Source organism: Nannospalax galili, unplaced genomic scaffold (genome assembly GCF_000622305.1).
Source record: "Nannospalax galili isolate Female #2095 unplaced genomic scaffold, S.galili_v1.0 scaffold507, whole genome shotgun sequence".
Classification (NCBI taxonomy): domain Eukaryota; kingdom Metazoa; phylum Chordata; class Mammalia; order Rodentia; family Spalacidae; genus Nannospalax; species Nannospalax galili.
In genome coordinates this window covers 1,035,963-1,063,702 of record NW_008356261.1, presented here as the reverse complement: position 1 = coordinate 1,063,702, position 27,740 = coordinate 1,035,963, and the positions used below count along the sequence as shown (strand labels likewise).

Here is a 27,740-nt window from a genome sequence, read left to right as displayed (position 1 = left end):
ACTAAGTCCACCGTGACTGCCACTGCTACCCCAGTGGTCCAAACCTCTCCCACTACTAACAGCAGTCCTCAGACGTCACTCACCACACACCTTCCAACCTCGGTTGCTGTCTCTGCCACCCCATACACGACAGAGCCACCAACCACCGCTTCCATACAGACCACGACCACCTTGCCAACCACACAGACCTCTTTCTCCACAACTGTGCCGACCTATTCCACATCCTCTGTCACACCAACTTCCGAAATCATACTTACCCCAACCAGCCCTCACACAGCCTCATCAGCATCCACCTCCAGGACACTCAGCACCCATGTTCCAACCACCACAGTAGAGGTAACAAAGCCCACACACACGGCAACCCCTCTCACCTCCACAACCAGCTCTACCACCCAAATACCAAGCTCATTCCCTACAGACAGGACCTCCCCGCATCTCACACATCCTTCCTCAGCACCTATTGAGCAGTCCACATCATTCCTTGCCAGTACCCTCTCCACTAAGTCCACCGTGACTGCCACTGCTACCCCCATTGTCCACCCTTCCACCTACATACCCAGTAGTCCAGACATATCACTTTCCACACACCCTCCCCCCTCGGTTGTTGTCTTCTCTACTCCTCACACCTCGTCCTCGCCCATGCCCCATGTCAGTTCTGTTGTTACTGCTCCCCAGCAGCCTTCAACCGCGAGTCTGGTTTCCACTTCCCCCTTGTTTACTGAAAGCACAGCGTCACATCTCTCCTCTGTTCCTGCATTCGTTTCTCCAACAGCTCATCCCAGTCCTTTTCCCTCCTCCGTCTTCCCGACCATCACCTCTCCTGTGCCAACGATCCATATGTCCCCCTCCCCATCTTCTCTTCCGGCTTCTAGCACTAGCCTTCCCTCCACTCTGAAGACTACACCTGGTGTGTCCATCTCTTCTTCCATCTCCTCACAATCCACAACCTCCCTGTTCACCTCCCTTACTACTCAAGCCCTTACGTCAGGGCTCTTGTCATCAACCTTGGGCATGACAGTCTTGCCAAGCTCCCCAGACACCAACCACACTACCAGGCCTCCCAAGACCAGCGTGGTGTCTACATCTGTGCTCCTAAGCAGCCCTCCCAATCCCACTGGAAGCGTGTCACCTTCGGCCGAAATGTCACCCTCCAGTGCAGACTCCTGGGTCTCCTCTCCACCGGCCTCTTCTGGTAAGTGATCCTAGGACCTGGACACTTGGTACCTCTCCTTCTTCGGTCCCAGTGTACAGCACAGCACGCTGGTGCACTGCTTTCCGTATTGTTTGCTGTGTTGTCCCTGCCTTCCACTGTCTCTTGGTGCGTCCATGTTGGCCTCATCCTCAGCTTGTCCTAGGCCTTTCTGGACCTAAGTGTAGCTCCTTTCTCTTCTCTGGGGAATCCTCTACTCCTGTGCTAACGCAGTCTGGCTGGATCAGTTACTTGTTCTGCATAAGCGTGAAGCAGTTTAACACCTCTGGGCTTCTGCCTGCTTCCCACGGGGCTGTTGTTCCCCAAGTGCCTCCTGTAGTCTTCATTTTGTGCTTTTTAGTTTTCTGTTTTTATTTTATGAGTGTTAGCCTGCATATGTGTAAGTGCACCTGTGCGTGCAGTGCCCGCGGAGGACAGAAGAGGGTGTCAGATTCCCTGGAACTGGAGTTACAGATGGTTGTTAGTCACCATGTGGGTGCTGGGATTTGAACCTGAATCTTCTGCAGTAACAGCCAGTGCTCTTAACCACTGAGCCATCTCTCCAGCCCCTTTAGTTTTATTTTTAATTATGCATATGTGTACCTGAGAACAAGTGTCTCTGTGAGCCAGAGGCATCAGAGGCCATGGAACTTGAGTTACAGGAGGTTGTGAGAAGACCCATGTGGGTGCTGGGAATTGAACTCTGGTCCTGCAATACACACTGCAGCTGAACCATCTCTCCAATTCTAACCTCCGGTACAGTAGTCTTAACCTCCCTTGGTGCTGACAGCTCCAAGCAACCTTCCAGGTGACATCCTGGAGGCCTAGGTGGAATGTTGGCCAGGCAGGGCCTGAAGGTGAGCTGGAAGAAAAGCAGTGTGTACACTCCTTTTAGGGCCCAGCACTGACTACCTCTCCTACCCATCCATGTCCAAGGTACCTTGCAGGTCAGTACTCCAACGGTCCGTACAGCTACATGAGCTCAACTTACTCTCTAGGGACACCCCTCCTTTCTCTTGGGAGTCCCTCTCAAGGCCCTCACCTTAGTGCCAAACTCCCTGCACACACTCCAGACCACCCCCACACAGGCGGTCCTCACAGAGCCAGCGATCAGTTCATGTCTTTGTGAGTTACAGCTTGTCACCAAGTTGGGTTCAGGCTACTTCTTGATAACCTCAGGAAACAAAGGAGAGTCAAGTGGCTAGATGCAAACATAAGACCATTAGACTCTCCACCAGACCCCTGCTGGAGAACGGTTAAGGTGAGGTAGAGCAGGCCAGGGCAGGAATGAACTTGAGTGCAGGGCAGAATAACCATCTTCCAGGACTGTGTGTGTGTGTGTGTGTGTGTGTGTGTGTGTGTGTGACAGGGTCTCCCTGTAGGTACAGATGGCCTAGGAACTCACTATGGAGACCAGCAGGCTGGCCTTGATCTCAGAGATCTGCCTGCATCTGCCTCCAGAGTGCTGGGATTAAAGGCATGTGCCACAACCAGCTCCAGGAATTATTTTTAACTTAAATGTGTATCCATGTGTGCACACATGTGCGTGCGTCTGATAGAGAATTCCTTCTAGAAAGGATACCTTTGTGTGTGTGTGTGTGTGTGTGTGTGTGTGTGTGTGTGTGTGTGACAGGGTCTCCCTGTAGGTACAGATGGCCTAGGAACTCACTATGGAGACCAGCAGGCTGGCCTTGATCTCAGAGATCTGCCTGCATCTGCCTCCAGAGTGCTGGGATTAAAGGCATGTGCCACAACCAGCTCCAGGAATTATTTTTAACTTAAATGTGTATCCATGTGTGCACACATGTGCGTGCTGTGTGGACAATTTCTAAGAGTCGGTTTTCTCTTTCCATCACTTGGGTTCTGGGGACCAAAGGGGTCATTAGGCTTGGCAGCAAGCACCTGTACCTGCTAAACCATCCTACCAGCCCCAACTTTTAACTTTTTAACCGAAGTTCCACATTGGCAATTTCTGTGAATTTTTCTTTGAGATGGGCTCTATCTGGCCCAGGCTGATCTAGAACTCACAATTTTCATGCATCAGCCACCTTAGTGCTGGGTGATTTTAGGTGTACAGCCTCACACCTTGGCCCCACTAACAGTCCCTCAAGTTAACAGAGCTGCCTGCCTGCTGGGGCATCACCACTCCCACCATTTGTCATGGGGCACCCTGGCCCCTAAACCCCCTTCCAGGAGCCCAGATGAAGGGGCTTGCTCTGCCACACCCTCCCCAGGTGACACACAGCTTATCTGACACCATATATCCTCTGGAAGCATGGATGCCATCTTCAATATACTCCTTGGCCCTTGGCAGGTCCTACATACAACAGACCTGAGACATTTCAGTTTAGATTCACCTGGGCCTGGCTCACGGCCAGAAAGTTTAAGCAAGCCTTGGATATGGGCAGGGAAGCTGGGGTGCACACAGAAAAGAGCCAGTGTGGGACTCACTGCCCTTGGCTCAATATGGGAAGTGACTGCAGCCTGCTTTCTGGTCTCTATCCTCAGGGACCTGCAGCTTGCGGGAAGAAGAGCAGCAGATCACCTACCAGGGCTGTGTGGCCAATGTGACTCTAACTCATTGTGAGGGCTTCTGCGCCTCCTCTGTCAGGTGAGCAGCTGGTGGGCATCCTCCTTTCTGCTGGGGCTGGAACCCTCATGGGAGCAGGGCTTGCAAGGTTCCCAGCACGTGCCTTTGCCGAGGTCTAGGCAACACACTTGGTGCCATGGCCACATATGCCGTCAGTGAGCAGGAGCTGGCTCGGGAGGGCCTGACCTGCAAACTCAGCTTGCGTCTACCCTGGTCTGGGATGGCATGAGGGTGGTACGGCCACCTGACCTTGCTGCTCTCTGCTTCTTGGCAGTCTCAACACAGACACCCAGCAGTTGGAAACCCGCTGCGGCTGCTGCCAACCCCTAGGTGTTTACGAGAAGCAGCTCTTGCTGCCCTGTCCAGACCCCAATGTACCGGGTCAGCAGCTCACACTCACCCTGCAAGTGTTCAGCAGCTGTACATGCAGATCCCTGCAATGTAGGGAATAGATAAGAGTGGCCTGGCCTCTAGGGCACAAGTTGTCACAGACTTTAAATTGTCATTTACAATGCCTCCCCTACACATGTACAGGCCATCCCTTTACTGGCCGTGGCATGGCCTTAAAGAGACCTTGGATATGGCTCACCTTGAGGCACCTGTAGGGAAACAGCTTCCAGGGCTCCCACCATTCACCTCCCGCAGACCCCCATCAAGCGGAGCATGTCCGCAGTGACAACGAATTGCTGACGCCCCCCCCCCTCCCACACACACACCTGGATGCACGGGAACTTCCTATTCTGTCCATTTACATGGCACCCCTCCTCCCAGCCTCTGGCTACAATATCCTCCAGATGGGAGCCCAGGAACAGCAGCTGGGAAATCCCGGCAGGTTGCCTGGGGAGTCCTGGGGAATGACAGGAGGTGGTTGTGGGGGCTATGAGCCCTGGGGACAAGCAGCAAAGGCATCAGAGGTAGAGGAAGAGGGTCTCCCCAGAGGCTCGGAGTAACAGAAGGTAATGGCAGGTGCAGGGCAGTGGCACCCGCTGGGCAGGAGGCCACTGCCAGGACCCATTTCCTCAGTGGAAGCCATCATTCAACAATGCAGACTCCAAATAAACTGGTTATTTTCAAGGCAGAGGCTAGTGTGTGAGTATTCTTGCTGTCTTCCAAAACTTCAGGCATTATACCCCACAAACATCTACACAGGCCAGGCCACTAGGACCTGGGGCTGCGCAGGCCTGTTGTCCCCCGGTGGAGCTGAACTAAAGACACCAGCCCTGGCCTCGGGCTACTCCTACTCAGGACTTTGCCAAGTCTGTGGCTGAAGGCCACCACCTTCCAGGCTCCCCAAGTAAGGGCCACCTCACTCATGTGCCACCCCTGCTTGGGGTCCAACTCCTAGTAAAATTGGTCCTGAGCCCATGGGGTACTATGTGCTTAGGACTGGGGGAGAGGAGGGTTGCCCACAGCAATATACTCAACAGCTGTTAAGACCAGGCTAGGTTATGCGCACCCAGAATCATACAGGGCCAGGCAATCACCTCTTGAGGCACCCCTGCCCTGGCATAGCCACTGTGTGAAGGACAGATGGCTGCAGAGTCCTTGGTTTGAAGTTGCACTGCGTTCTCTGGGCAGGACTGAAGGCTGTGCAGGACACTCCCCACAGAGACCACACACGTTCCAGCTTCCTGTCCTAGCGTTTATTTTTTTTCTCTGAGAACAAGCACACTGCACTGATGGACGCCCACGCAGCACAGAGGGCGGGCCTGTGCCCCAGCAACCTTCCTGGGCTGGGGCATTACTGAGCCGGGACCATCACCGGGTAGCTCATGGCACACAAGCCACAGCCACACAGGCTGAACTGTCTACATGGTCCATGCAGCAGTACGTGGATCACATGCTCGGGACTCCAGCCACTGGAGCAAAGAGACACAGAGGCTTGTCGTGGCCTCGGCCAGACAGTCCATCTGTAGCACAAGCCTGTGTCATAGCAGTGAAGATAGTCAAGAGCCAGACCACGGGCTTCATGGAACACGAGGGCCAGTAAGCAGCATGGTTGTTCTGAATGGGACTGAAGGAGCTTCAGTGGGATAGGACCCTGCAGCTATCCTCAGACCAGCCATGGAAGGCTGCTGGCCTGAGGCTAAGGCAAAGGACCTTATGTATATATGACCATGCCTGGTGCTCTGGTGAGCAAGGGGCACCACCACCACCACCATGTGTTCAAACTTCCGCAGCAGGATGTGTGCCAATCCCAGGCGTCATCTCCCAGGGGCCTCCCCGAGGCCTCTGCCCTGGTCACTGCTCTTCCCCAACAGGCTTTATATACAGTGCAATGCCACAGAAAGATAAGCCATGAGCCATAGCACTCGAGCTAATGGCCCAGTGCCCCCTGACACAGCACCTGCCTGGGCTGCAGTCTTCAGCCTCCCACTTTCTGACCATACCTGGGCCTCCCTCCACCACCCAACATCAAGCCAGGGCTGCACAGGAGCAGGAATGCAGCACTGAGGCCCCCGCAAGACCGTCTGGAGATAAGTACTCCTTAGGAAGTCTCACTCCACCACCCCACTCAACTCTCCAGTGCCCAGAATGAACCAGAGTCAGTGCAGTCGCCATAACAAAGGGTGTGTGATGCCATGTCCTCCAGAGCCACCAGGAACCCGCTGTCCACCAAGATGTAAACCTAAGTCTCAAATAAGTGGTACAAATGTCACAAATGTCACTTCAAGAACACTGGGGTGCTGGGCACAGGACTGTCCTCAGTGAGTGGGGCAAGGGGTTTGCCAATGGTCACAAACACAAGCACTTCCAGCACTATCAGGTCATGCTCCAGCAAACCCTAGGATACACTGCCCATGGGGTCACATGCCTCCAGCCACTGCTGTCACCATCCAGCATGGCCACAACCCAGCATTAATTCTACAAGCACATGGCACTATTCCTGGGCTCTGAGATCAAGTGAGTGGCATTTTAATAAAATTTGAACAAAAATTTCCACTTTCGTTCAAATGTCTAATTTCCCTTTAATTTGTAGGTTAGCACAGGGCTGCCTTGCTTTACAGGCCCAGGCACCCTTCCCTGATGGGGCAGGCCTGCTGCAGCCCTTCTCCAACTGTGTCCTGCATTCCCTCCACACCCCAGGGGCCGGCTGGAGGTGCGGGGCTGGAGGTGCCTTGCATGGCAGTTTTCAGACAAGGGGTGTTTATCTGCAGTGTACGAGGACAAACGGTAGAGACAAGAGAGACGCACAAACACATGAGCCTGATCTTCTGGCCTGTGGATTAGAACTGTTCTGACAGCAATTCACATAGTCTCTGAGAGACAGTATCTTTGCTCGTCCGCAGAGTGAGTCGGTACATCTGAAACAGAAAGCAGCAGGGTGAGCAGGTGCCAAGCCCCATGGTCTTCGCAGACAACTGTGTGGCCCAGGTCTCACCACTCACAACAGCCCTTCCTAAGGTGCCACCGTCTCACCAGTGAAAATAGAAAAGTTCCAGACCAAGTGTTCGCAGCATGGGGAAAGACTGTTAGTGGAGCGGGGGCGTCAGCCAGTCACTCTGGAAAGCAGCTCAGCAGCATCTTTTTTTAAGTCTTTTTAGACACGGTCCTGCTATAGAGCTAGACTGGCCTCAAACGTGTGCTCCTTCTGCCTCTATTACAGGCATGTGGCACCACACTCAGCCAACATGGCAGCTTCTTGCCAAGTTAACCATGCGCCCACACTGTGAGCCACCCACTGCATTCCCAGAATCCCAAGTGAGGGGAAAATAGAGGCCCACACAGAGAAAAGGACACACAGACTGGGGTCTCCAGAGGACACTGCTGACACAGGCAGTAGGCAGAGCTGGATGAACGCAGCTGGGCTGCTGTGTGGACACGGAGGGTGTACCTAGGACCCTCTGTGGGAACGGGAAACAGCACGTGCTTGGGTGGTAGGCGGCTGTGTGAGTGTATGCACCATCAACATAACCAACCACTAAGGAATCCGAGTGTCTCTGCATAAACTGCACCCAAATAAAAAGCAACACAAGCACGTCTGTCCTCCTGTCACAGGGGCCGCACCTGGGCTTGCAGATTGGGCTCCAGGCGCAGCAAGCAGCCGATCTGGGTGGTTTTGGTGTGTATGATGCCAGCACCCACAAAATTTGCAGGGTTAGGATCAACTTCTTCAAGGAGCGCAGAACCAAATCCAATAATCTGCAGAGAATGAAGAGGCAGGTCAGATGTGCTGGTCACGGCACCCGCCGTGGGGTGTCCCCATGCCACCCTTCACCTTTGCTTTAGTGATTTCTGTGTCCATCGGATGCTTTGCTTTGAAGATGTTCTGCACTTCCTGTTGTGGACTACGAGAGACAGCACAAGGGTAAGGGCTGGAAGCCATGCCGAGACCATGCTATCCAGTGACCCCTGCCCTCCCAACCACAGCACGGCCCTCTCACTTGCTCAGCTGCTTCCAACGTTGAAAAAAATCCTGAGAAGCCATTTCTGTGGGCTGGAAAAACTTGTTGAGTGTAATGGGCAGCTTGACAGACACATTCTGGAAGGTGCCGCCATACCTATGAAGCAAGAGTTGTGCTAAGAAGAACGAGGGCCTGGCCAGAAAAAAGGGCCAAGTGCAGGAGGTCCCTGTGATACGGCCACCCACCAACAGCTGCAGAGGCTGCATGCAAGCAGTAGTCCCAGAGTGGCTGCACCACATCATCCACCCTCCAGCGCAGGGCACACCCATGCCATCTGCAGGGGAGCAGCCTGAACTGGCCACTGGCTCCTGCCAAGTGTCAAGGGCCAGCTCCACTCAGTCCTAGCCCTCAGCAATGATCAGGGACAGGACACAGCACAACTCCCGCCAAACCCACCGGCCTTGCAGACCCCACTGATCTCATCTACTCTACTGTGGCCACTGAAAAGGAGACCACACACTGCAGCACAGAAGCCTGGACCCAAGTAAGCCAGCACCGTCACCCTGGCCACTGTACTTTCAAGCTAGCCCTAGCAAGTGGCACAGGGAGCCTGGCTGGCTGCTCCCCAGGGGGCGGACCTCTCCATTTCTCACGAAACCACCTGGGTCAGGACTATCCTGGCCTGCAGGCCACAAGAAGACTTCATGAAGCCTGGGAAACCACGTCGTGGTCACGGGCCGGCACCCTCTCCCCTTGTTCCTACACTCTGCAAGTTCCAGGCCCAAGAGCACTCTGCACACATTACAGCGGCAAAGCAGCACCCACTTAGGTCCCTCAAGCAAGGCTCAGCGAGGAGGCGGGCAGCGCACACCCCTCACCTGAACTGGATGTTGAGGACAGGAGCTTCTGTGAAGTCAGACACACACTCGATGTTGACCACCTGCTGCACCTGTGCACCCCCATCCACAGTTGGGTCCACGGGCTTGGTCTGCAGGTTCAGATGTGAGTGTGTTAAGGAATCTAGGTAGGCAGGGCAGGTAGGCCCGGCCTAGCCAGCCCACCACAGGAAGTGGCACAGGCCTCCAGACAGCACATTGCCACCATCGCAAAGCAAGGCCCAGGACTGTTGTGAGTCTGCATGCCCCACTGGCCCAGACCACACACATTCATTTCTATTTGTCTGCTCCCTCCTTCTAACAGGTCTCAGAGGTTGCACACTGGCTGCACACCAGCCTAGGCACTTCAGACCTCAGCTCTGAGACCACATGGCTCCTGCTGTGCTCACCAGAAGCTATGCTGAGAGGGAGCTTTACAATCCGTGAAGCTCGGTACCTATGCAAGTCAGAGCCTGCCATGTTCTGAGCAGACACCTCCAGGCTCTCCATGGTACCTCTGCAACCCTGGCAAGGGGTCTGGCCATCCATGCAACCAGAGCTGGACCTGAGCAGCCTCTGTTTTCCTCTGCACCCTATGCCCACTGGTCATGCAGCTGCCAGGACCTGGGCCACCCCACTACACCATGGAGACCAGTGAGCCCTGGAGAAGAGGACACATAGGAGGCAGCTGCAAGCCTATCAATCTTATTTTTTGGTAGGGCTGGGATGGAATCAAGGTCTTGCTCATGTCTGGCAAGCAAGCATTCCATACTGGGCCACAACCCTGGCCACCACAGTGTTTCTGACTTCTGAAACAGTTCAATTGCCTATATTTAAATAATCCTCTCCTCCCAGCACCCACATGGAGGCAAACTGTCCATAATTCCAGTTCCAAGGGCTCCTCCACAGACAATGCACAACACGAGTGCACCTGATATGCAGGCAATACATTCATATGTATACATAAAATAGAAATAATCAACAAATAAATATATCCTCTCCAAGTGAGCACAGACCCACTGCAGAGGCACCTCTGCCCCACACTGAGCTGAACCCCGGTCGGACTGCCCCGGGTGAGATCATCCTTGGAGGCAGCACCAAGACACCACAACAGACGCCACCTGTCCCTCTCCTGCATCTCCTCAGCCAGAGCATCCAACATTTCTGACCATTCCTGATGGCCACACGGGGCCATCCTCAGCCTGAGCAAAGGGCCGCCACAGCACAGCACAAGCCAGTGGGTACGAGGTGCTTGCCTGTTACAACAGGATCGCTCCACTTCTGGCCACAGCTCTTCTGGGGGACTTCACAGGACTGGGGATGAGCCCAGCAAGGGCTTAACGATATCACAGGAGAGCAAAACAAACTAAGAAAGAGTGACTCACGCAGCTGCGTGGAAGGGGCGGGCGTGCAGGTGGTGTATGATGTACCATCAGGTCAACTCAGGGAAAGTGCCTGACTCTACCTAGCAACAGGAAAGCACTGCCATTTGACCAAAAGCAACCCTCCTCAAAGCCTCCTCTGATTCCGATTGCTGTCATCTCTGTCTGTCTGTCTGTCTGTCTGAGGGCCCAGGAGAGGAGTGAGGATATGAGCCTGAAGGTCATCTGCACAGATTAGTGTCGGTGTGAAGTTTAGGAACTGCGTGGAGGTCTTGTTACCATAAAATATGAACATTCGGCCTAGGAAAAAACAGAGACAGTTTATTACACACACACACACACACTTTTCCTGAAGAGTTAGTGACAATCAAAGCGGCCCACGCCATCTCCAGTAGAATGTACTTGTCGTGAGCTATGACTACTGTTAAAATTAAAGATTTTCTAATTCTTTTTGTTTGGCTGGTTTATTGATTTGATTTTGTTTTGGATCTCACTCTGTAGCCCAGTCCAGCCTGAAATTCATGGTAATCTACACACAAGTCATCTCATCAAGTTTCTAGTTTAAAAGTAGCATGGTGGGCCAACATAGCCGCAACTCACCTGTAATCCCAGCACTCAGGAGATGGAGCAAGAGGATCAAAAATTCAAGGCTAGCCCCAGTTAGATAGTTTGAGGCCAGCCTGGGCTACATGACAGCCTGTTTCAAAACTAAAACCAAAAGCAAACTAAAACTGGCATGGTAAGGCTGGGAATGAGGGTCTCTTCCCTCAGGTCTCACCTACCCTAGGGCCTTTTTCCTACAGAATTACTCAAGGGGGAGGGCCACACTGCTGCCCACAGAAGAACCAGAACCGAAGCCATGAGGTCAGGAGACTGCGTGGCACAGGCATAGCCTGCTGTTTCCAGGGCACTTAGACCAACCCACACTCCTTCCATCTGCATCCACTAGTCAGCCCACCTCTGGCACTGAAGGCCAGATGGTCCTTCATACACACCATGTCCCTCCTGTTACCAGCATGCCACATCCCACCTGGCCAAATCACAGTGACACTTCTACCCCTGGCATTCAGATAGGAAACCAAACCACCAAAGTTCTGAAAAGGTGAGTAGATTAGCTTCTTTCTTTCAACCCAGACTGGTAAAGCCACCATGACACAGGGTAAAGCCTCAGTCAGACCAGTCACAGGGAGTATCAGCCCAGCATCTCCCAGAGAACACACAGTAGGTCCTCAGCATCCCACAGCCCGGCAGGGTAAGCATGTGCTTCTTCCTCCTTTTTCACATCCCTCCTCCTTTCCGTAGACTTCCAAGGTCCACAGGGTGCTGGGTGCCAGGAGACTACAATCCCAGGGGGCCCACCTCAGCAGCAGCCCCAACAGTTTGGTGGGCATCATGTTTTCTTTGGGGACTCAAGAATCGTCTTCCCTCTTGTGAATTGTGGTGAGGTACATATAGCCCAGAGTAGACAATCCAGCCTTGTTCAAGTGCAGGGCTCCACAGCATAATGCACTCTCAAGGTAATGTTCCTGTCATCCACCTCTGGAACCTTCCATCTTTCCAACTAAGACTCTGCCCTCATTAAACACCAACTCCCAACTCTTGGCACCCTATCCCGCTTTCTCTATCTGTGGTTCTGATTGCTCTAGGGACCTCTTGTGAGTGGAATCCCACAATGTATCCCTTTACATGGCTGGCTGAGCTCCCTCAGGCAAATTCAGTGCAGGCTATTTGAGCATCTCCGTCTTTTTAAAGCCGAATAGTAAATACTCTGCTGTGTGGTTATACCATATGCTGTTTTCCATTCTCTGATAGAGCTTGGGATGCATCTTTTCACCATGGCTACTGCTGCTATGAACACACAAGTGTGAAAATCTCTCTGAGATCTGCTTTCGGTTCTTCTGGGTTGACACCCAGAAGTGAGTGGTCGGATCCTCTGGTAACTGTTTAACTTTCTGAGGAACCACCACAGTGTTTTCCACGGTGACACCGTTTCACTCACAGCACAAAGGGTTACACTGCACACGCTTCCCAGAACCCGTTAGGTCTGCCTGTCTATCTGTGTGTCATGGTGCTATCCTCCCAGTGAGGTGGCAGTCTCTTCCCCAGTGGCTAGTAAAGAGTGCCTTGTCATAGGCTGGCTGGCAACTTGCTCATCTGCTATGGCCAGGTGACGACCAATCCTCTGCTCGCTCTGGAACTCAGACTGTTTTCTCATGGTTGAGTTCTGTATAGGAGTTCCTTAAACATTCTGGATTAATCCTTTTTCAGTATAAGATTTACAAACATTTCTTAGAATTTCCCCTAATTTCTTTTTCTTTTTTGGTTTTCTTGAGACAGGATTTTATACTTCAGACAAAACTGGCCTGGACTTACTATCTAGCTCAGGGTGGACTGGAATTTATGACAAGGCTCCTGCCTCAGCCTCCCAAGTGCTGGGATTATAGATGTGAACCACCATACCTTGCTGATTTTTTTTTTTCAGACAGGGTTTTACTATGGAACCCAGGCTAGCCTGGAACTTGCTATGTTGCCTAGAGTAACCTCAAACTTACAACTGTCCTGCCTCAGCCTACAAATACTGGGATTAAAGGCATATGTCAACCATGCCTGGCTATTTTCCATAATTTCTAGAGAAATTTTCATTAAGTAAAACACATACCTAGATTTTGCCGAAATTCAGACTTCAGTCCAATTTGAAGCAGTTGGTTTTCAAACAACACACCATTATTTTTACAAACAAACCTAGGGAAAAAGGATCATGTCACTCAGAGCCACCTACTAAGATACAAGGGTTTGTTTTGGAAAGAGCTTAAAGTACTCTGGGCCAGGAGGCTGGAGAGATAGCTCACCGTTAAGAGCACTGGTTGTTCTTGCAGAGACCTGGGTTCAGTTCCCAGCACCCACATGGTGGGTAACAACCATCCTAACTCCAATTCCAAGGGGTTCAATGCCCTCTTCTGACCTCTGTGGGCACTGCACCACTCAGGGGCACTCACATACACGCAGGTAATACACTCACACACATAAAATAAAAATAAATAAAATATTTTAATTTTTTTAAAAAAGTACTCTAGGCCAGAATACTTCTGTGGATACAGGAAGCACAAAGTTGAAGCATTCCAAAGATCTTGTATGGGGCCAAAGAGATAGAGCCAGCCAGCAAGCGGGCAGTGGCCAGCTTCCTCAGGTATCCTCAGATACAGGAGGTCCGCCAGGCCATGGTGGTGCATGCCTTTAGTCTCAGCACTTGGGAGACAGAGGCAGGCAGATCTCTGAGTTCAAGGCCAGCCTGGTCTACATAGTGAGTTCCAGGGCAGCTGGGGCTACTACAGGGAGACCCTGTCCCAAAAAGACAAAAAAAAAGAAGGAAGAAAGGAGGGAGGGAGGGAGGGAGGGAGGGAGGAAGGGAGGGCAGTGCTAGACACCTGCAGAGTTGGGAGGAAAGAGCCAGACAGCTAGCTGCCTGGGACAGCTATCTGCACCCACCGACCACGGTGGGAAGGCAACTACGCACAGAAGGAGGGAATTCCCTTAAAAAGGATGTGTACCAGAAGTAGACAAGGGACAAATAGAGCTGAAGGGGGAGAGTCAAGCTCAGAATGTTTATCAAGAACATCCCAAAGAAAAGCAGTATGGAGACTCCATCGGGTCCCAAGACATAAACAGGACAGCAGCCATCCACATGTTCTGTCTGCAACACCAATAAATGGACAGCCCATTAGGTGCTGGGGATAAGTACAAACCCACCCACAAGGTACAGCTTCCACCTCTCCCAGGCAGTGCCGGGGATGGCGGCAATGCCCACTCTGTCCAGTCAGCCTCGGCCGCACTGCCCATCTTCAGTACTCAGAAAACTGGGCTACCTGGCAAAGTTGTCTTCAGAGCCGGGAGCAAGAGGTGCAACGGCAGAGGCCGAGTCTGAGAAGACATCTACCAGCAGCCCGCCTCCAGAGGAGGGAGCGGGCCCCGAGGGGGCGGGAGGAGCGGCCCCCAGACCCAGCAGGTCTGCAGAAGGAGAAGGCGTGGACTGGAAGACAAGGAAAAGGGGCGTCAGCACGGGCACCTGGGCACTTCGGACTCTGGTCTTGTGTCCACTCCCAGGTAGGGCTGCACTAGGGCCAGCCTGTAGTGCAGAGACAACAGACCAGCTGGCCACCTGTGAGCAAGTTTACTCCCGAGTCCTGCTTAAGAGACAGTCACCTCACAAGGCCATTATGACTTCACACAACTAAAAGGAGCCTGCACTTTCTCATGCTATTTAAATTTAAAAAAACAAAATTCTGAAAAGTTTTGACAAGAAAGATAGGTGTGGTTTAAGAACAAAGTCCAGGCACATTAGTGTCAAGTTTGTGTCACACGTGCTAGTGCACGCCAGTACTCTCAACACTTGGAAGGTCAAGGCAGGAGGACCAGGAGGTCAAGATCATCCTCTGGTACATAACAAGTTCAAGGTCATCTGGGCTACTTGAGACTGTCTTGGGAAAAAAAAAAAGAGAAAAGCTTTTTGTGTGTGTGTGTGTCTGTATGTGCACCATATATGTGCAGGTGCCTTCCGAAGAGGGCACTGAAACCCTGTTATGAGCTGCCACTGTAGGTGCTGGGTCCTGGGCAAGAGCAGCAAGTACGACCACTGACGCATCTCTCCAGCCCTGAAGAGTAAATTTCAAAAGATGGAAAGGTAGGCCAGGCATCATGGCTCATGCCTCGAGTAATCCCAGCACTCGAGGCTAAAACTGGAGGACTGTTGATGTTCAAGGACAGCCTGGGCTATACAATGAATTTAAGGCCAGCCTGGGTTACAATGTGAAAACCCAGTCTCAAACAAAACAAACAGTTTTGTTTTGTGACCCACCAAGTTTAACCAGGGCCATGCACGTGGCCTTGGGTTTGGAGACATCCACTGGAGTCTGGTGGGCTCAACAATGGGTGCCCAACTGAAGACAGTGACTCCCCTCCTCTCCCAGGATCTATCAATGGTTCAACAGTAAGGGTTGCAAGAGCCCTTCCCTCATCCATGACTGACTGACACAATTGTGAAAAATTTGTGGGGCTGGGTATGGTGGTGCAGGCCTTCAATCCCAGCACTTAGGAGGCAGAGGCAGGCAGATCTCAGTGAGTTTGAGGACAGCCTGATTTATACAGTGAGACCCTATCTCAAAAAAGAGAAAAACTGTAGGAAAGAGGGAGGCTGACCCAGATGAGGAGATGAAAATGCTAAGAGTGAGGTCCGAGCACAAGTACACATGGTATGTGTGCGTGAAAACTGTCAAGACAAACAAATGAGAATTTAATTAAAAAATGAAAGCTTCGCCGGGCATGGTAGCGCACACCTGTAGTCCCAGCACTGGGGAGGCAGAGGCAGGCAGATCTCTGTGAGTTCAAGGCCAGCCTGGTCTACGGTTCCAGGACAGCTAGGGCCACAGGAAGACCCTGTCTCAAAAAAAGGACAAAAAAAAAAAAAAAAAAAAAGAAAGCTTCAAAAATAGTAAATAAAAAGCTGGGCATGGTGGCACACACCTTTAATCCCAGCACTAGGGAGGCAGAGACAAGGGGGGTCTCTGTGAGATTGAGGCCAGCCTGGTCTACGGTTCCAGGACAGCTAGGGCCACAGGGAGACCCTGTCTCAAAAAGACCAAAAAACCCCACAAAAACCAAAAATAAATAATAAATAAACAAACAAACAAACAAATAAAAGATGAAGGGGCTGGAGATGGCTCAGCAGTTAAGAGCATTGGCTGCGCTTGCAGAGGACCTGGGTTTGATTCCCAGCACCCACACGGGGGCCAACAACCATCCATAACTCCAGTTCCAGGAGACCTGACGCCCTCTTCTGGCCTTTGCAGGCATTGTATTCACAGGTACACTTACATACATGCAAGCAAAACACTCAAACACATAAAAAAACAAGTTTTAAAAACCTGAGATGTGTGCTAGAGATGGCTCAGTGGTTAAGAACACTGGCTGCTCTTCCAGAGGACCTGGATTCAATTCCCAGCATCCACATGGCAGCTAACAACTATCTATAATGCCAGTTCCAGGGGAATCTGACGCTCTCTTCTGGTCTCTAAAGGCTTTGCACAACACAAGTGCACTTACATACATGCAAGCAAAGCACTCATACCCAAAAATAAAAATAAATAATTAAGTCTGAGGCATGAGATTCTGACTTGAAGACTTACCCTGAATGACTTTTGAACATCCTACTGTTCACTCACAAAGGCAAAGCTTTGAGACTAGATCCTGAAGCATTCAACATTCATACAACATACCTTGTGCTGGGCAGGTGCTCAGTGGCTCCCAAACCCTGCACACAGGTGGCAATGGCCTGTCCCAGTCAGAGGGCTCCTTTGAGTGAGGCCAAGCCTCAGGCTGAACCTCAGCAGAGCATACTAAGAGTATGAATGTTAATGTTTAGCACAGAAATCTGCATGCTTATCCTGTAAACCATGGGTGATAAGTTGTATTTTCATAAATACATGTGTAGGTACGTGACACTCTGAGAATGTTACTTCAAGAAAAATAAGATCCCCACACACAAAGTATATGTCGTGCAAGGGGTGTGGGTATGACAGCATGCCAGGCCTCCCAGGTCAGGCATAGGCCCAACTGTTGCTAGTGGCCAACAGAGAGAGAAGCACGGGGAACTGGGGACAGAGGGCTCCTAGGACCCCTCTTGCAGCTGCACATCTCCTTTAGAAGGGTCACCAAAGGCAGCAGCCCAGATGACTTGTCATATGTGGCCCTCAAAAGGAGACAGAGCCACAGAGAGGCTGACCAGAGAAGGATGACCAGGAAAGCCTGAGCCCATAGCATCTGATGGCCCATAGCTATGGCAGCCCAGGCACAGGTGGTCCTGACAACACCATGCTCATAGTCTCACTTTAGCTGGAGAAAGACAGTAGCCCCAAGAGCTCCAAATGGCATTTCACAAACCCAGTGAACACCACAGGAATCATCATATAAAGGGGAAGTCTGCTCTACTTCAATCACTAAGAGGCAAAAGGCAAGCCATTCTAAACCAATGGAGAGCACAACAGGCCTTCTACAGGAGCGGTGAGTAAGCTCAGGTCCAAAAACAAGTCACCACAGAGAGCCACAGGTTCTGGTCTGGTCCTAAGAAGCCATGCCCTGGCCTCATGGAACAAGCTGTCCTGGAGAACCCAGGCTCAGGAGCATGTCGAAGGCACCACGGACTCCTGGTATCTGGGTACACACTCTGAATTAACAAGTCTTCCCACAGATACCTGTCCTGCTAATCCCAACCTCAGCGTACAGGGCCCTGATAGGGTCTGGGTGCACAGTGGCAGGGACCCACCGCAGCACTGGTGCTAGCTGGGACGGGCTCGGGGCCCCCATTCACATCGACGCTCCGTTCCCGTTTGGTCTCCTCCAGGTCAGTCACAGTGCTTGGGCCTTTCTTCTTCTTCAGCTTGGCCAAGATGGAGGACTCACGCTCAGGGAAGGGTGGCATTTCCTCTAGGACAGTTGCCTATCAAAAGCAATGGAAGTCGGTGTGACCCACCCCAGCATCTAGCACCAGCCCAAGGACCCCAGTACCAAACAGTCCAGCCAAGAGCCCACACCAGGATGTCAGTGCTGGCAACGGTACTCAGTCGCAGGTACTCCACAGCCCGCTGCTGCAGCTCCACATCCGCATTCTTAAGCTGGCTGTCACTGCGCAATACATCTTGAATGGTAGCCTTCACCTCTGGAAAGAGGTTCACGAACTTGATGTAGGTGGACAGTAAGAGTGCCCGGGTAGGGACGCTGCACAGGTGGAACTTGGAGTGGAGCAGGTTAAACTGGATCAGAGGGCTTGAGAGGAGCAGAGAGCACAGATGGGCAGTCGTGTTACCTGACTGTCCCCAGTGCTATCTTGTGTTCAGCCTGAGACTTGGGCAGGGACCCTATGCTAAAGACGTGCTGCCTTGAGGCCACACTGCCAGCTCAGCCTAGGAGTTTCCTAAAAAGGACCCTCGCCCCTCCCTCTGACTGCCGAGCACTACAGGGCACAGGGCAGCCTAGTGCGAAGCAGCCCCTGGCTCTCTGAGGTCTTTACCTGGATCGTGGGTCCCCAGCTATCAAGTTTCCAAACTCCCCTAGGATGTAGCCGCCCACTTTGACCAGGTTCTCGTGGCATGCTGGAGCCTGCAGTGCCTGTGAACAGGGAAACACCGTGAGCTGGCCCAAAGAGGCAGCTGGGCTGAAGAGAGGCCGGCACGAAGAGGAGTTGCAGGGAGACAGCTGGGCCCTTCCTTGCAAGTGCATTTAGGCTCAGTGAGAGCCTCCTGCAAAGGCTGGCAGACCCTGGTTTCCCTGAGACAGCTGCAGTGCCAACAGCAGGAGGCCCAGTGGGAAGGCCAGGGGCTGTGCTGAGAGAGTCCTGAGGCATGACAGACATATGGTATCCCTCATGCATAGGCTAACTCGAGATGTGAGGCTCAGGCAGCTTTTACAGGTTTACGCAACAGCCCAAGTACTCCAGCCTGATACAGTTCTAGAGATTAAGGTGAGAGAAACTGTTCAGTGGGGGCATTAGTACTAAAAGGGCGGAGTCACAGACAGGTGGATGGGAGCAAGAAGGGAGATGGGCAACCGGCCCAACTGTTCAATCAAGCTTAGGCACTGCTGCCCTCAGTGAGGGTATACACCCTTCCCCACCTACCTCAAACACTGTCTTGGCAGCATAGCCCTGCACGTCATCACGGTTGATGACAATCTGGATGACGCGGTACCACACCTCTTCACTCACATAGTCACCTGCGATGCGGATGAGGTTGAGGATGGTGTCCACATACCAGGTATAGTCCACCGCATACTTCTCAGCCAGAATGGCCACCTTCAGCACCTGCAGGGAGGACCGGGCTCTCAGGCAGATGCCATGCAGGCCACCGGACACACCAAGGATGGGCCAGCACACAAGCCTGTGCCAGGCTTCACAAAGACCTAAAATCCAGGGTGTGCAGGAAGCTTTCAGCAGATCCCCAGAGGCCACAAACCCAAATGGCAGAGAGCTGCTGGCTCAGGTGAGGAAAGCCAAGGGACTTTCAGGAGTAGATGCAGCAATGTGGCTGAGCCAAGGAGCAGCAGGACAAGACAGCTGGGCCTGGGACAGGGTACCACCATTCAGACACTCTGCTGAGATGAATCACAACCCCACCCTGCACCCTCACTTCCCTGGGCTCTGGGAGCCTTCTCTCAGCGGGTCTTCCTCACTGCCTCCCCAGAGCCTCCTCTCATGGTCCCCCTCCATCACTCTACACCACCCTCAGGGCCTCCAGAATCACAGCACAGGAACAGCCACCCACTGGGCAACTCTGCCCACTACGCAAAACCAAATTCATACCAGTTACCTTGCACTGACATCATCCAGCACCAGCTGCCAAATCAGACTCAATGACATCATACCACACAGCTATGTAGGCCAGTCCTTCCCTAGATACAGAATGCCTTTCTCCCCACACTACCTGCCACAGTTGGATCTTCAATGTCCAAAGTTCCAAGTGTTAGAGACTTGGGTCCCAGGGTGGCACAGTAGGAGGTGGTGGGACCTTTAAGGGGGAGAGACTCAATGGAGGGTCTGAGGTAACTGGGAGTGTCCCTGGAGGGAATTGGGGCCGTAGTTTCATCCCTGCTCTGCCTCTTGGTCACAGGGTGAGCAGTTTGCTCCACCGTGCACTCCCTGCTACCATCAAACAGACAGAACATCAGACTCGCTCACAGAGGCCTGAAGCTCTGCGTCTATCCAATCTTGGGCCAGAACCTGCAACACTGTGAGCCAAAACAAACATCATCTCAGGGGAGCCCAACAAGATGCTCATCAGTAGCAGTGTTTGCTGTCTAGTCTGATGACCTGAGTTTGATTCCTGGAACCCACATAGTAGGAAAGAACCAACTTCTACAAGTCACCCTCTGAGCTCCACAAGTGCACCCTGGCACACACAAGCCTACAGACAGGCAGGCAGACACAGACACAGACAAGACCACAGTGAATGAATGAATGAATGAATGAATGAATGAATGAATAAATAAATAAATAAGTAGAATTTTTTTAAAAACCTGCCTCAGGACCTAGGCTGAGCACCAACTCACTGCCCTCAGCATCTTCTACCTGTAGACAGCAGCACCTACTCCCCATGTGGACCCTCCTCTTAGTACTATTTCCTAGTCAATAGCTAGGATCACTTCCTCCAATACTTCTTTTTTTAAAAAATTGTTTAAAGATTTATTTGATGTGCATGAGTGTTTTGGCTGCATGTATATAAGTGCACCACGTGCGTGCGTATAAGTGCACCAAGTGCATGCAGTGCCCACAGAAGCCAGAAAGAGTTGTGTCCCCTGGGCCCAGAGTTGTGGACAGTTGTAACCAGCCATATAGGTGCTGGGAACTGAACCTGAGTCCTCTGCAAGTGCTCTTACCACTGAGTCATCTCTTCAGTTCCCCCAGAAAGCCTTCCTGACCTCTATTCTCTGGTCTCTGCTCCTTGGAGCATGGCATGCAGTCATGAAATAACTCAGCATGGGAACTCGGCCCTTCCTCATCAGATCCTTGCTCAGGACCCTCTGAGGGAACCCAGCTAGGGCCCACAGCGGCCCCATCCCTCATCAGCTCGAGGAGGTCTCACTTGGCACTCTGCTCTCCGAAGTGACATGTGAGAAAAAGGTTTCCACAAGACAGAGCTGCCATCTCAGCCTCAGAGAGAGGCTATGGTCACAGTCAGCAATAGCAGCTGGCCCCCACCCTCACCCCACGGTCCACTGTCACTGAGAAGCTGTGGAGAGACCAGGGCCATGTGGAGTGAGGCATCCAGGGCCACCTCTCTCTGATCACACAGCTGCATGCTTATTCCCTGACACGGTGAGGGGCCTGCTGGACTATGACAATGGCTGACCAGAGTCACACTGAAAACCAACACCATACACATCTGCCCACAGTTTATAGACACTGACCTCCAATATGCCAAGAGGCACCAAGAAAAACAACCAGCAGCAACTAAAGGTTGAAAATCTAAAACAGCTTCTAGAGAACTGTGCCCTCAATTACCAGCTCACACTTGCCTGGTACAGATGATGGCAACCTGGGGCTGTCAAAGGCCCACAATGAGGCAAGAAAGCTGGTGCCAAGTCTCTATTTTCTCAAAGACTTCAAACAAGCCTGACAGGCAGACTGCAACTAACTGAGAACCATCCACTAGGACTCAGCCCACAGCAGGCAGCAGCTACAGCAACCCGTCAACTACAGGACTCACAATTTCCTCTCGGATGGAGTAGTCAGCCGTCTCTAGGTAGCTCAGCATCTCAGCCACAATCTGCTGGGCATTGCTGCGGTCACACATGGCGTAGAGTAGGTCTACTGCCCGCTGTCTCACGCTCACGTCCCGTTCAGTCTGGGGAACAAGGTAAAGTCAGACCACTCCTGCGAAACACAGGTCAATGGATATGGCTGTCTACTTCCACGCAAGCCTATGGTCTAGGACATTCATTCCATGTGCGCTGCCTCGGGGCTACCCACAGCTCTGGCCCCATCAGGTAGGGTGGCCCTCTGTCCCCAAACCCCTTACTGGGCTCCTTATTATCTGTATCTGGGACCCAACAACTCCAGTGACTTGGGGCCCCCATACAACTCACTGCTCCCCGTACCTCATACTTAATCCAAACAGTCTGGGTAGTCCAGTGTTTAGCTCTGTCCATTCACTCTCCTCCCTGACCGGGTCCTCTAAGGACCACACTCAGGCCTAGCAGGCAGGTCGCTAATGCCTCTCCATTGTGTGCACAGAGCAGTACCTTCCGTGTTACCTGGGAGCTGGTTCTAAGGCAGGTTCTTGGAATGAAACTCGACCCCAACAGCACACAGAGCCTGAGAACCATGGTGCTGGTCTACACCTACCTATCATAGTAGCAGAGAGCACTGCAGGACACCATGGCACAGGACGCCCCAGCAGGACGCCCTGGCAGGACAATGACAACAGCAACTAGCAAGTTTCGAGAGCTATAACAGCGTGAAGTAAGAGCTAAACTTGTAACTGTTGTGACTGCAGGGAATGACTGGAAAAGACGGCAGATCAGGATCAGAAAGAAGCCAGCTTCTTTCTGTGTACAAGACAGACACCAAAAGCCTGTGAGTTACACATAATCACGAGCGGTGTCAGACCAGTTTGGCCACAGCTTAAAACGAGACCAGGATTAGGGCTCTGCATCCACAGTTCTCTAATGTACTGGTCTCACAAACAGGTACAGCATATGGTCCGGCCTCAGACACCAGTGATGCTGCTCTTGAGACTCAAGGCAGGCGTGGGAAAAGGAACCCTCAACCGGGCTCTTCGAACTCTGGAATCCTAATTGTAAAGAGTCCAAATCCTTGACAATGAATTTTGATTTACAAAAGGTGAGTTTTCTTGGAGAAGAGCTTCTTTTTGGTCTTTTTGAGACAGGGTCTCTCCCTGTAGCCCCAGATGGCCCAGAACTCACTAGACAAGGCTGGCCTTGAACTCGCCTCTGCTTCCCAGTGCTGGGATTAAAGGCATACACCACCACACCCAGCTAATATTTCTTTCTACCAAAGAAAACTAATTCTGTTTATTGAACTCCTATCCAGGACTCCAAGCAGGTGCCACAGAAGTCATCCCATGGGACATGACTGTCATAAGAGGATACACTCAGGCCAAAGGTGCTTGGCCAGAGTCCTCCTGTTCTACTGCCCCAGTGCTGTGTCTGGCCTTGAGCCACTGCAAAGATGGGCAGCTCTCTCACCTAACTGCTGCATCCACCCCACATGGCAGCAAGTGCCAGGAGACAGGCCAGCACCTCAGAATCCAAACTCAACAGCTAAAGGGACTCATCCGTGTCCACAGGAGGCATCTCCTAACCTGCTGGCCTCTGCATGAAGGCAGTCACACATGACCAACAAGTAGCGCACCTTCAAGGCATTGATGACGGTCTCAATGTGGGTCTTGACAGCCTCATGGGAGAACTCGGAGCTGGCCAGAGTGCACATGCTCTCCAGAGCCAGGTAGCGCAGGTTGGTCTCCCGGTGCTGCAGGAACTGGCCCAGCTGGTTGCAGGCACGGACTAGAAGGTTGGGCTCGCTACAGGGAACAGGGGACACAGGAGTGAGGAGTGAGTGGAGCTGGGAGCCAGAAGAAGAGGGTGCAGTGAGGAGAGGTGAGGAGGGGTTCAGGTCAAGAGCTCGAAGATCACCATCAGTGTCTGCATAAACAACAGACACCAAGTGCCAACACACCACTGATGGCAGCTCACCTGTCATGATGGATGATCAGGCTGATGGCCTCAAACAGCACAGCGTTCTTAGCATTTGAGTGCTGGACCTTCTTGGACTTAGGTGGTTCCTGGGCCTTGTTCAGGATGGTCTCTAAGCATTCAGTCAGGCGGCCACGTACCGCAGGGTCTTCTGGGCAAGAGAGAACTATCAGCTGGGCTCCCATGTCCTCGTCCCACCAGCCCAGCCTCACACCTTGGCAAGAGGCCGCCAACACACTGCACAGGCTGCTGATAATTATCCCAACTGCTGAAACAGCTGGGAGCATTTGCAAACCCAGGGGACAGCTCCCTGTTCTAGAGTCCTAAACATAGTATGGGGTGGAGCGGCTGGGTAGCCACACCTGTTTCTAATGCAGGTCATCCCAAGAGTTATGGGCAAAACATGTAATAACAAGGCAGAGCAACACACAGACTTTTTTCATCTCTACTTGTTATTAGCAACAGAAACAGAGAAAACCGTGCTAGTGGGATGACTCAGCAAGTGAAGGCCCTTGCCACCAAACCAGACAACCTAAGACTATGAAATCTCTGGTGTCCAGAGTGGAAAGAGAGAACAGATTCCCCAAAGTTGTCCACACACACATACACATACACACACACACACACACACACACACACACACACACACACACACACACACACACACAAAATGCAATAAAAGTTTTATAAAAAAAAATTGAGACAATGTTATGTACAGCAACACAAACAGAAGGAAATTGTTTTGGGAGCAGGGTCTCCCTGTAGCCCCAGCAGGCCTGGAACTCCCTACGTAGACCAGGCTGGCCTTGATCTCACAGGGATCTACCTGTCTGTCTCCCAAGCACTGGGATTAAAGGTTGGAAGGAAATTTTTAAAATTTCATTCAAAGCAGAAGGGAAAGACAAGGGGACCCAAAGGCCTGGTTCTTCACACCTACGACCTCAGCACGCAGGAGGCAGAGGCAAGAGGGTTGGTTCAAGGCCACATAGTAAGTTCAAGGTCAACCTGAGCTACCCAAAACCCTGTCTCATAAGAACTAAAAAAGGGCCAGTAAGACAGCTCAGGAGACAAAGGGACTTGCCATCAAACCTGATGATCTGAATTCAATCCTCAGAACCCACATGGCAAAGGAGAGAACCACCTCCCACAGGTGGTCCTCTGACCTCTGCACGCATGCTGTGGCACATGCACCCATATACATACAAAGACACAAAAATAAAATAAATTATTAAAACAAAACAAAACTGTAAAGCCCTAAAGCCAGTCAGAGTGGTCGGATTCTGCTGTCTCAGCATTTGGGAGACTGGGGCAGGAAGCTTGTAGCAAATTCCAGGCAGTCAGATTGAGAACCTAGCTTTTCACATGGGTGCTAAGCTTGAACTCAGGTTCCCTGTGCTTGCTGTGCCAGCACCTCACAGGCTGATGTATCTCCCTGGCCCCTACAATGAACAATTAATACTTTTTTTTTTTTTGGTCTTTTTGAGACAGGGTCTCCCTGTAGCCTGAGCTGTCCTGGAACTCACTATGTAGACCAGGCTGGTCTTGAACTCACAGAGATCCACCTGCCTCTGCTTCCCAAGTGCTGGGACTACAGGTGGGCGCCACCACGCCCGGCCCAAGCAAAAATTTTAACAAACTAAGGAATTAAATTCTTCCTTATGAGGGGTCTGGGGCAAACTCAGTCAGTGGTCATGGAGGGGAGGACTGCAGGAAACATCAAGGGGGGATTACGGGAACTATCTGGGGGACGGGGTGGGGGGGTTATATAAGAAACACCTGGAGGGCTGCAGGGAACTTTACCTGGGGGCGGGTAGCACTGTAGCAGTCTCAGAAGTTTGACTGACAGCCAAGGAGCTGGGACGAAGTAGTAAGTATAATCCTGAAGATCCGTTGACGCAGATGTCACGATCTGTAAGAAAGCCAAGGCATGGCCCTCAGGAGCCTCCGACAGGTCCCACAGAAAAGCCACTCTGGCTCCCCAGGCCCTGCCTTTCCAGAACAGGTGCTTGCAGCTGACTACAATGCTGCTGCTTGTCTCCCCCAAGAGAAGCCAGCATGGCCACAGCAGCTTACACAGAAAGGGACTATGCCACCCCTTCAGTGGACAGCTTCAAATGCTGTTACCATAAGGGCCAAAACCAAGCAGCAACCATCCCTCGGTCCTGAACACCAACACCTGCAGAGGCAACCAGTCTTTCTTTGTGGCATGAAGAATGAACAAAACACTTCTAAAAGTACCTTGGGATCACTCAGGGGAAAAGGGACACCAGGTGAAGCTAGCGTTCCAACCGATATTCCACCTCTGCCAAGCTCAAGCCATGCTGTGAGACTGCAGAGCCAGGGAGCCGCACTCACTCGACCTCCCAGTCCAGTGTGGCCCCTGTCTGACTGAGCCTCAGCCACCTAAGTGACCCCAACTGCCATACCTGCTCCACCAGCACACAGCCCAGAGTCCTTTCCACCGCTTTCCCTAGGGGCTCAGAGTTGCCCTTCCCTCCCTAAAAGCACACCTGTGTGACACAAGCCATGTGAGTGAATTCAGGAAAGTGCCCTGATGATACTAACCTGGATTTAGGTTGTGGACACCAGTGCCATGGGCAACAGAGTCAGGAAAGGACTGAACAGGACAGGAAGTAGACAGCATGCAATCAGTCCAGGCAAAAAGCACAAGCCCCACACCACGTCCAGGAAATGCAGACAGAGTATGTACTGGTTTCAAACAGGCACTATGCAACAAAGTATGCTTGGAGCGCTGCAATGCATTTATTCACAGTAACAAGGCGAGGAAAACTCCAAAGGTTCAGAAAGAACTAAGACACAGAGAAAGTAACAAAGTAGAGCTGGGCAGCTCAGCGGCACACCCCTTTAGTCCCAGCGCTTGGGCGGCAGAGGCAGATCGAGGCCAGCCTGGTCTACACAGTGAGTTCCAGGTCAGCTGGAGCTACAGGGAGACCCTGTCTAAAAAAGACAAAAAAAAAAAAAAGTAAAAAAAAAAAAAAAAAAAAAAAAAAAAAAAAAAGTAACAAAGTAGAAAAACACAATAAAGAGGATGAGGGAATGTGCACACTGCACAGAAGGGCTGGTGTCTCAGTGGGGCACTGCAGGCATGGTCCCACAAAGCTACACTGGACAGGGGTCTGGAGAGAGTCCAGTGGCAGAGCAACTGCCTAGCACACACAGGCCCTGGGTTCAATCCCCAACACTGCCCCCAAACAATAGCAGCAAACAGAAATGGGACTTGCCACTTCTCCAGATGAGTGCACAGCCAATGAGCGTGAAACGTTTCAACCACCGATTACTAAGGAGATGCAAACCAAAATCACGAGACACACCACACCCACAAGGAAGACCAGAACAAAGAGCACCAGCACAGCGCTCAACACGCCTACACAGTGCCATGATGGTCAAAGCATCCAACATGTCTGCATAGTGGCAAGACGGTGAAAAGATAACAGGGGGTGCAGTGAGATGATGCCGTGAGGAAAGGTGCTTTTTACATGGACTTAAGCCTAACGTCTGGGCAGTGTAATCCCTTGAACTCTTAAAGAACTATACTGATCACTTTACTCTTTGGTTATACTTCCCTTTTGGGTGTTTAAGACCATACAGTTGGCCCAAATAAATCTATTTTTACACTGAAGGTCATCTGAGGATCTGTTCCTCAGGGGTCACATGGGCTTGGGAGGAGCCCCTGGCTCCTTTCTTTTACCAGTTCCATCTCTGTGAAGATAAGTCAAAAGTCCTGCTCAACCATGTCTGGCTTCACTTGGAAGCACGGATGAGATGTTTCCTCTGAGTTGACCCTCCTCTTTGGACACTGGACACTGGTTCAAGTCCATCTCGTGGGGTCTCCATGTCCTTCCTGAACAAGAGGACAGGTGACTCACCACAGTTACAGGCCATTTTGAGAGATGTTCCATAGTCCCCTGGAACTTAGTCAACCTTGGAGGGTAAGGGGCAAAATCCGTCCTTTAAGTCCCTCTGACCAGATTAGTATAGGCCTCAAAGTATGGCTGTTAAACATCCAATAAGGTTAGTTCCACCGGTCTGCTACTTTTAATTACCATGTGCTGTGTAGATAAAGCTTGGGTAAAAAAACCG

At 51.8% G+C, this 27,740-nt stretch overlaps 2 protein-coding genes across 3 annotated transcripts in view; one reads left to right on the top strand and one right to left on the bottom strand.

Annotated features, from left to right (window-relative positions):
- The window catches only part of Muc6 (mucin 6, oligomeric mucus/gel-forming), a 27,450-nt gene extending 23,054 nt beyond the window's left edge, over window positions 1–4,396 (top strand). Inside the window, exons 30-32 of the mRNA XM_029556814.1 lie at window positions 7–1,192; window positions 3,698–3,800; window positions 4,054–4,396. Of these exons, the coding sequence (XP_029412674.1) occupies window positions 7–1,192; window positions 3,698–3,800; window positions 4,054–4,231 (1,467 nt within the window). The 3' untranslated portion in view covers window positions 4,232–4,396. The remainder of the gene's footprint in view (window positions 1–6; window positions 1,193–3,697; window positions 3,801–4,053) is intronic.
- A 1,005-nt stretch (window positions 4,397–5,401) lies between these two features.
- Ap2a2 (adaptor related protein complex 2 subunit alpha 2) overlaps window positions 5,402–27,740 on the bottom strand; it is a 71,623-nt gene continuing 49,284 nt past the window's right edge. The window contains exons 7-22 of one of the 2 annotated variants that reach the window (XM_008854434.3): window positions 25,440–25,548; window positions 23,640–23,790; window positions 23,299–23,467; window positions 21,632–21,769; window positions 19,048–19,230; window positions 18,442–18,539; window positions 17,966–18,197; window positions 17,698–17,871; window positions 14,246–14,409; window positions 13,042–13,124; window positions 10,593–10,682; window positions 9,004–9,127; window positions 8,165–8,281; window positions 7,999–8,068; window positions 7,788–7,922; window positions 5,402–7,084 (exon numbers count right to left, since the gene is read on the bottom strand). In XM_008854434.3, coding sequence (XP_008852656.1) covers window positions 7,007–7,084; window positions 7,788–7,922; window positions 7,999–8,068; window positions 8,165–8,281; window positions 9,004–9,127; window positions 10,593–10,682; window positions 13,042–13,124; window positions 14,246–14,409; window positions 17,698–17,871; window positions 17,966–18,197; window positions 18,442–18,539; window positions 19,048–19,230; window positions 21,632–21,769; window positions 23,299–23,467; window positions 23,640–23,790; window positions 25,440–25,548 — 2,115 coding nt within the window. In that variant the 3' untranslated portion in view covers window positions 5,402–7,006. The remainder of the gene's footprint in view (window positions 7,085–7,787; window positions 7,923–7,998; window positions 8,069–8,164; window positions 8,282–9,003; window positions 9,128–10,592; window positions 10,683–13,041; window positions 13,125–14,245; window positions 14,410–17,697; window positions 17,872–17,965; window positions 18,198–18,441; window positions 18,540–19,047; window positions 19,231–21,631; window positions 21,770–23,298; window positions 23,468–23,639; window positions 23,791–25,439; window positions 25,549–27,740) is intronic. The other variant, XM_008854435.3, reaches the window with a different exon arrangement.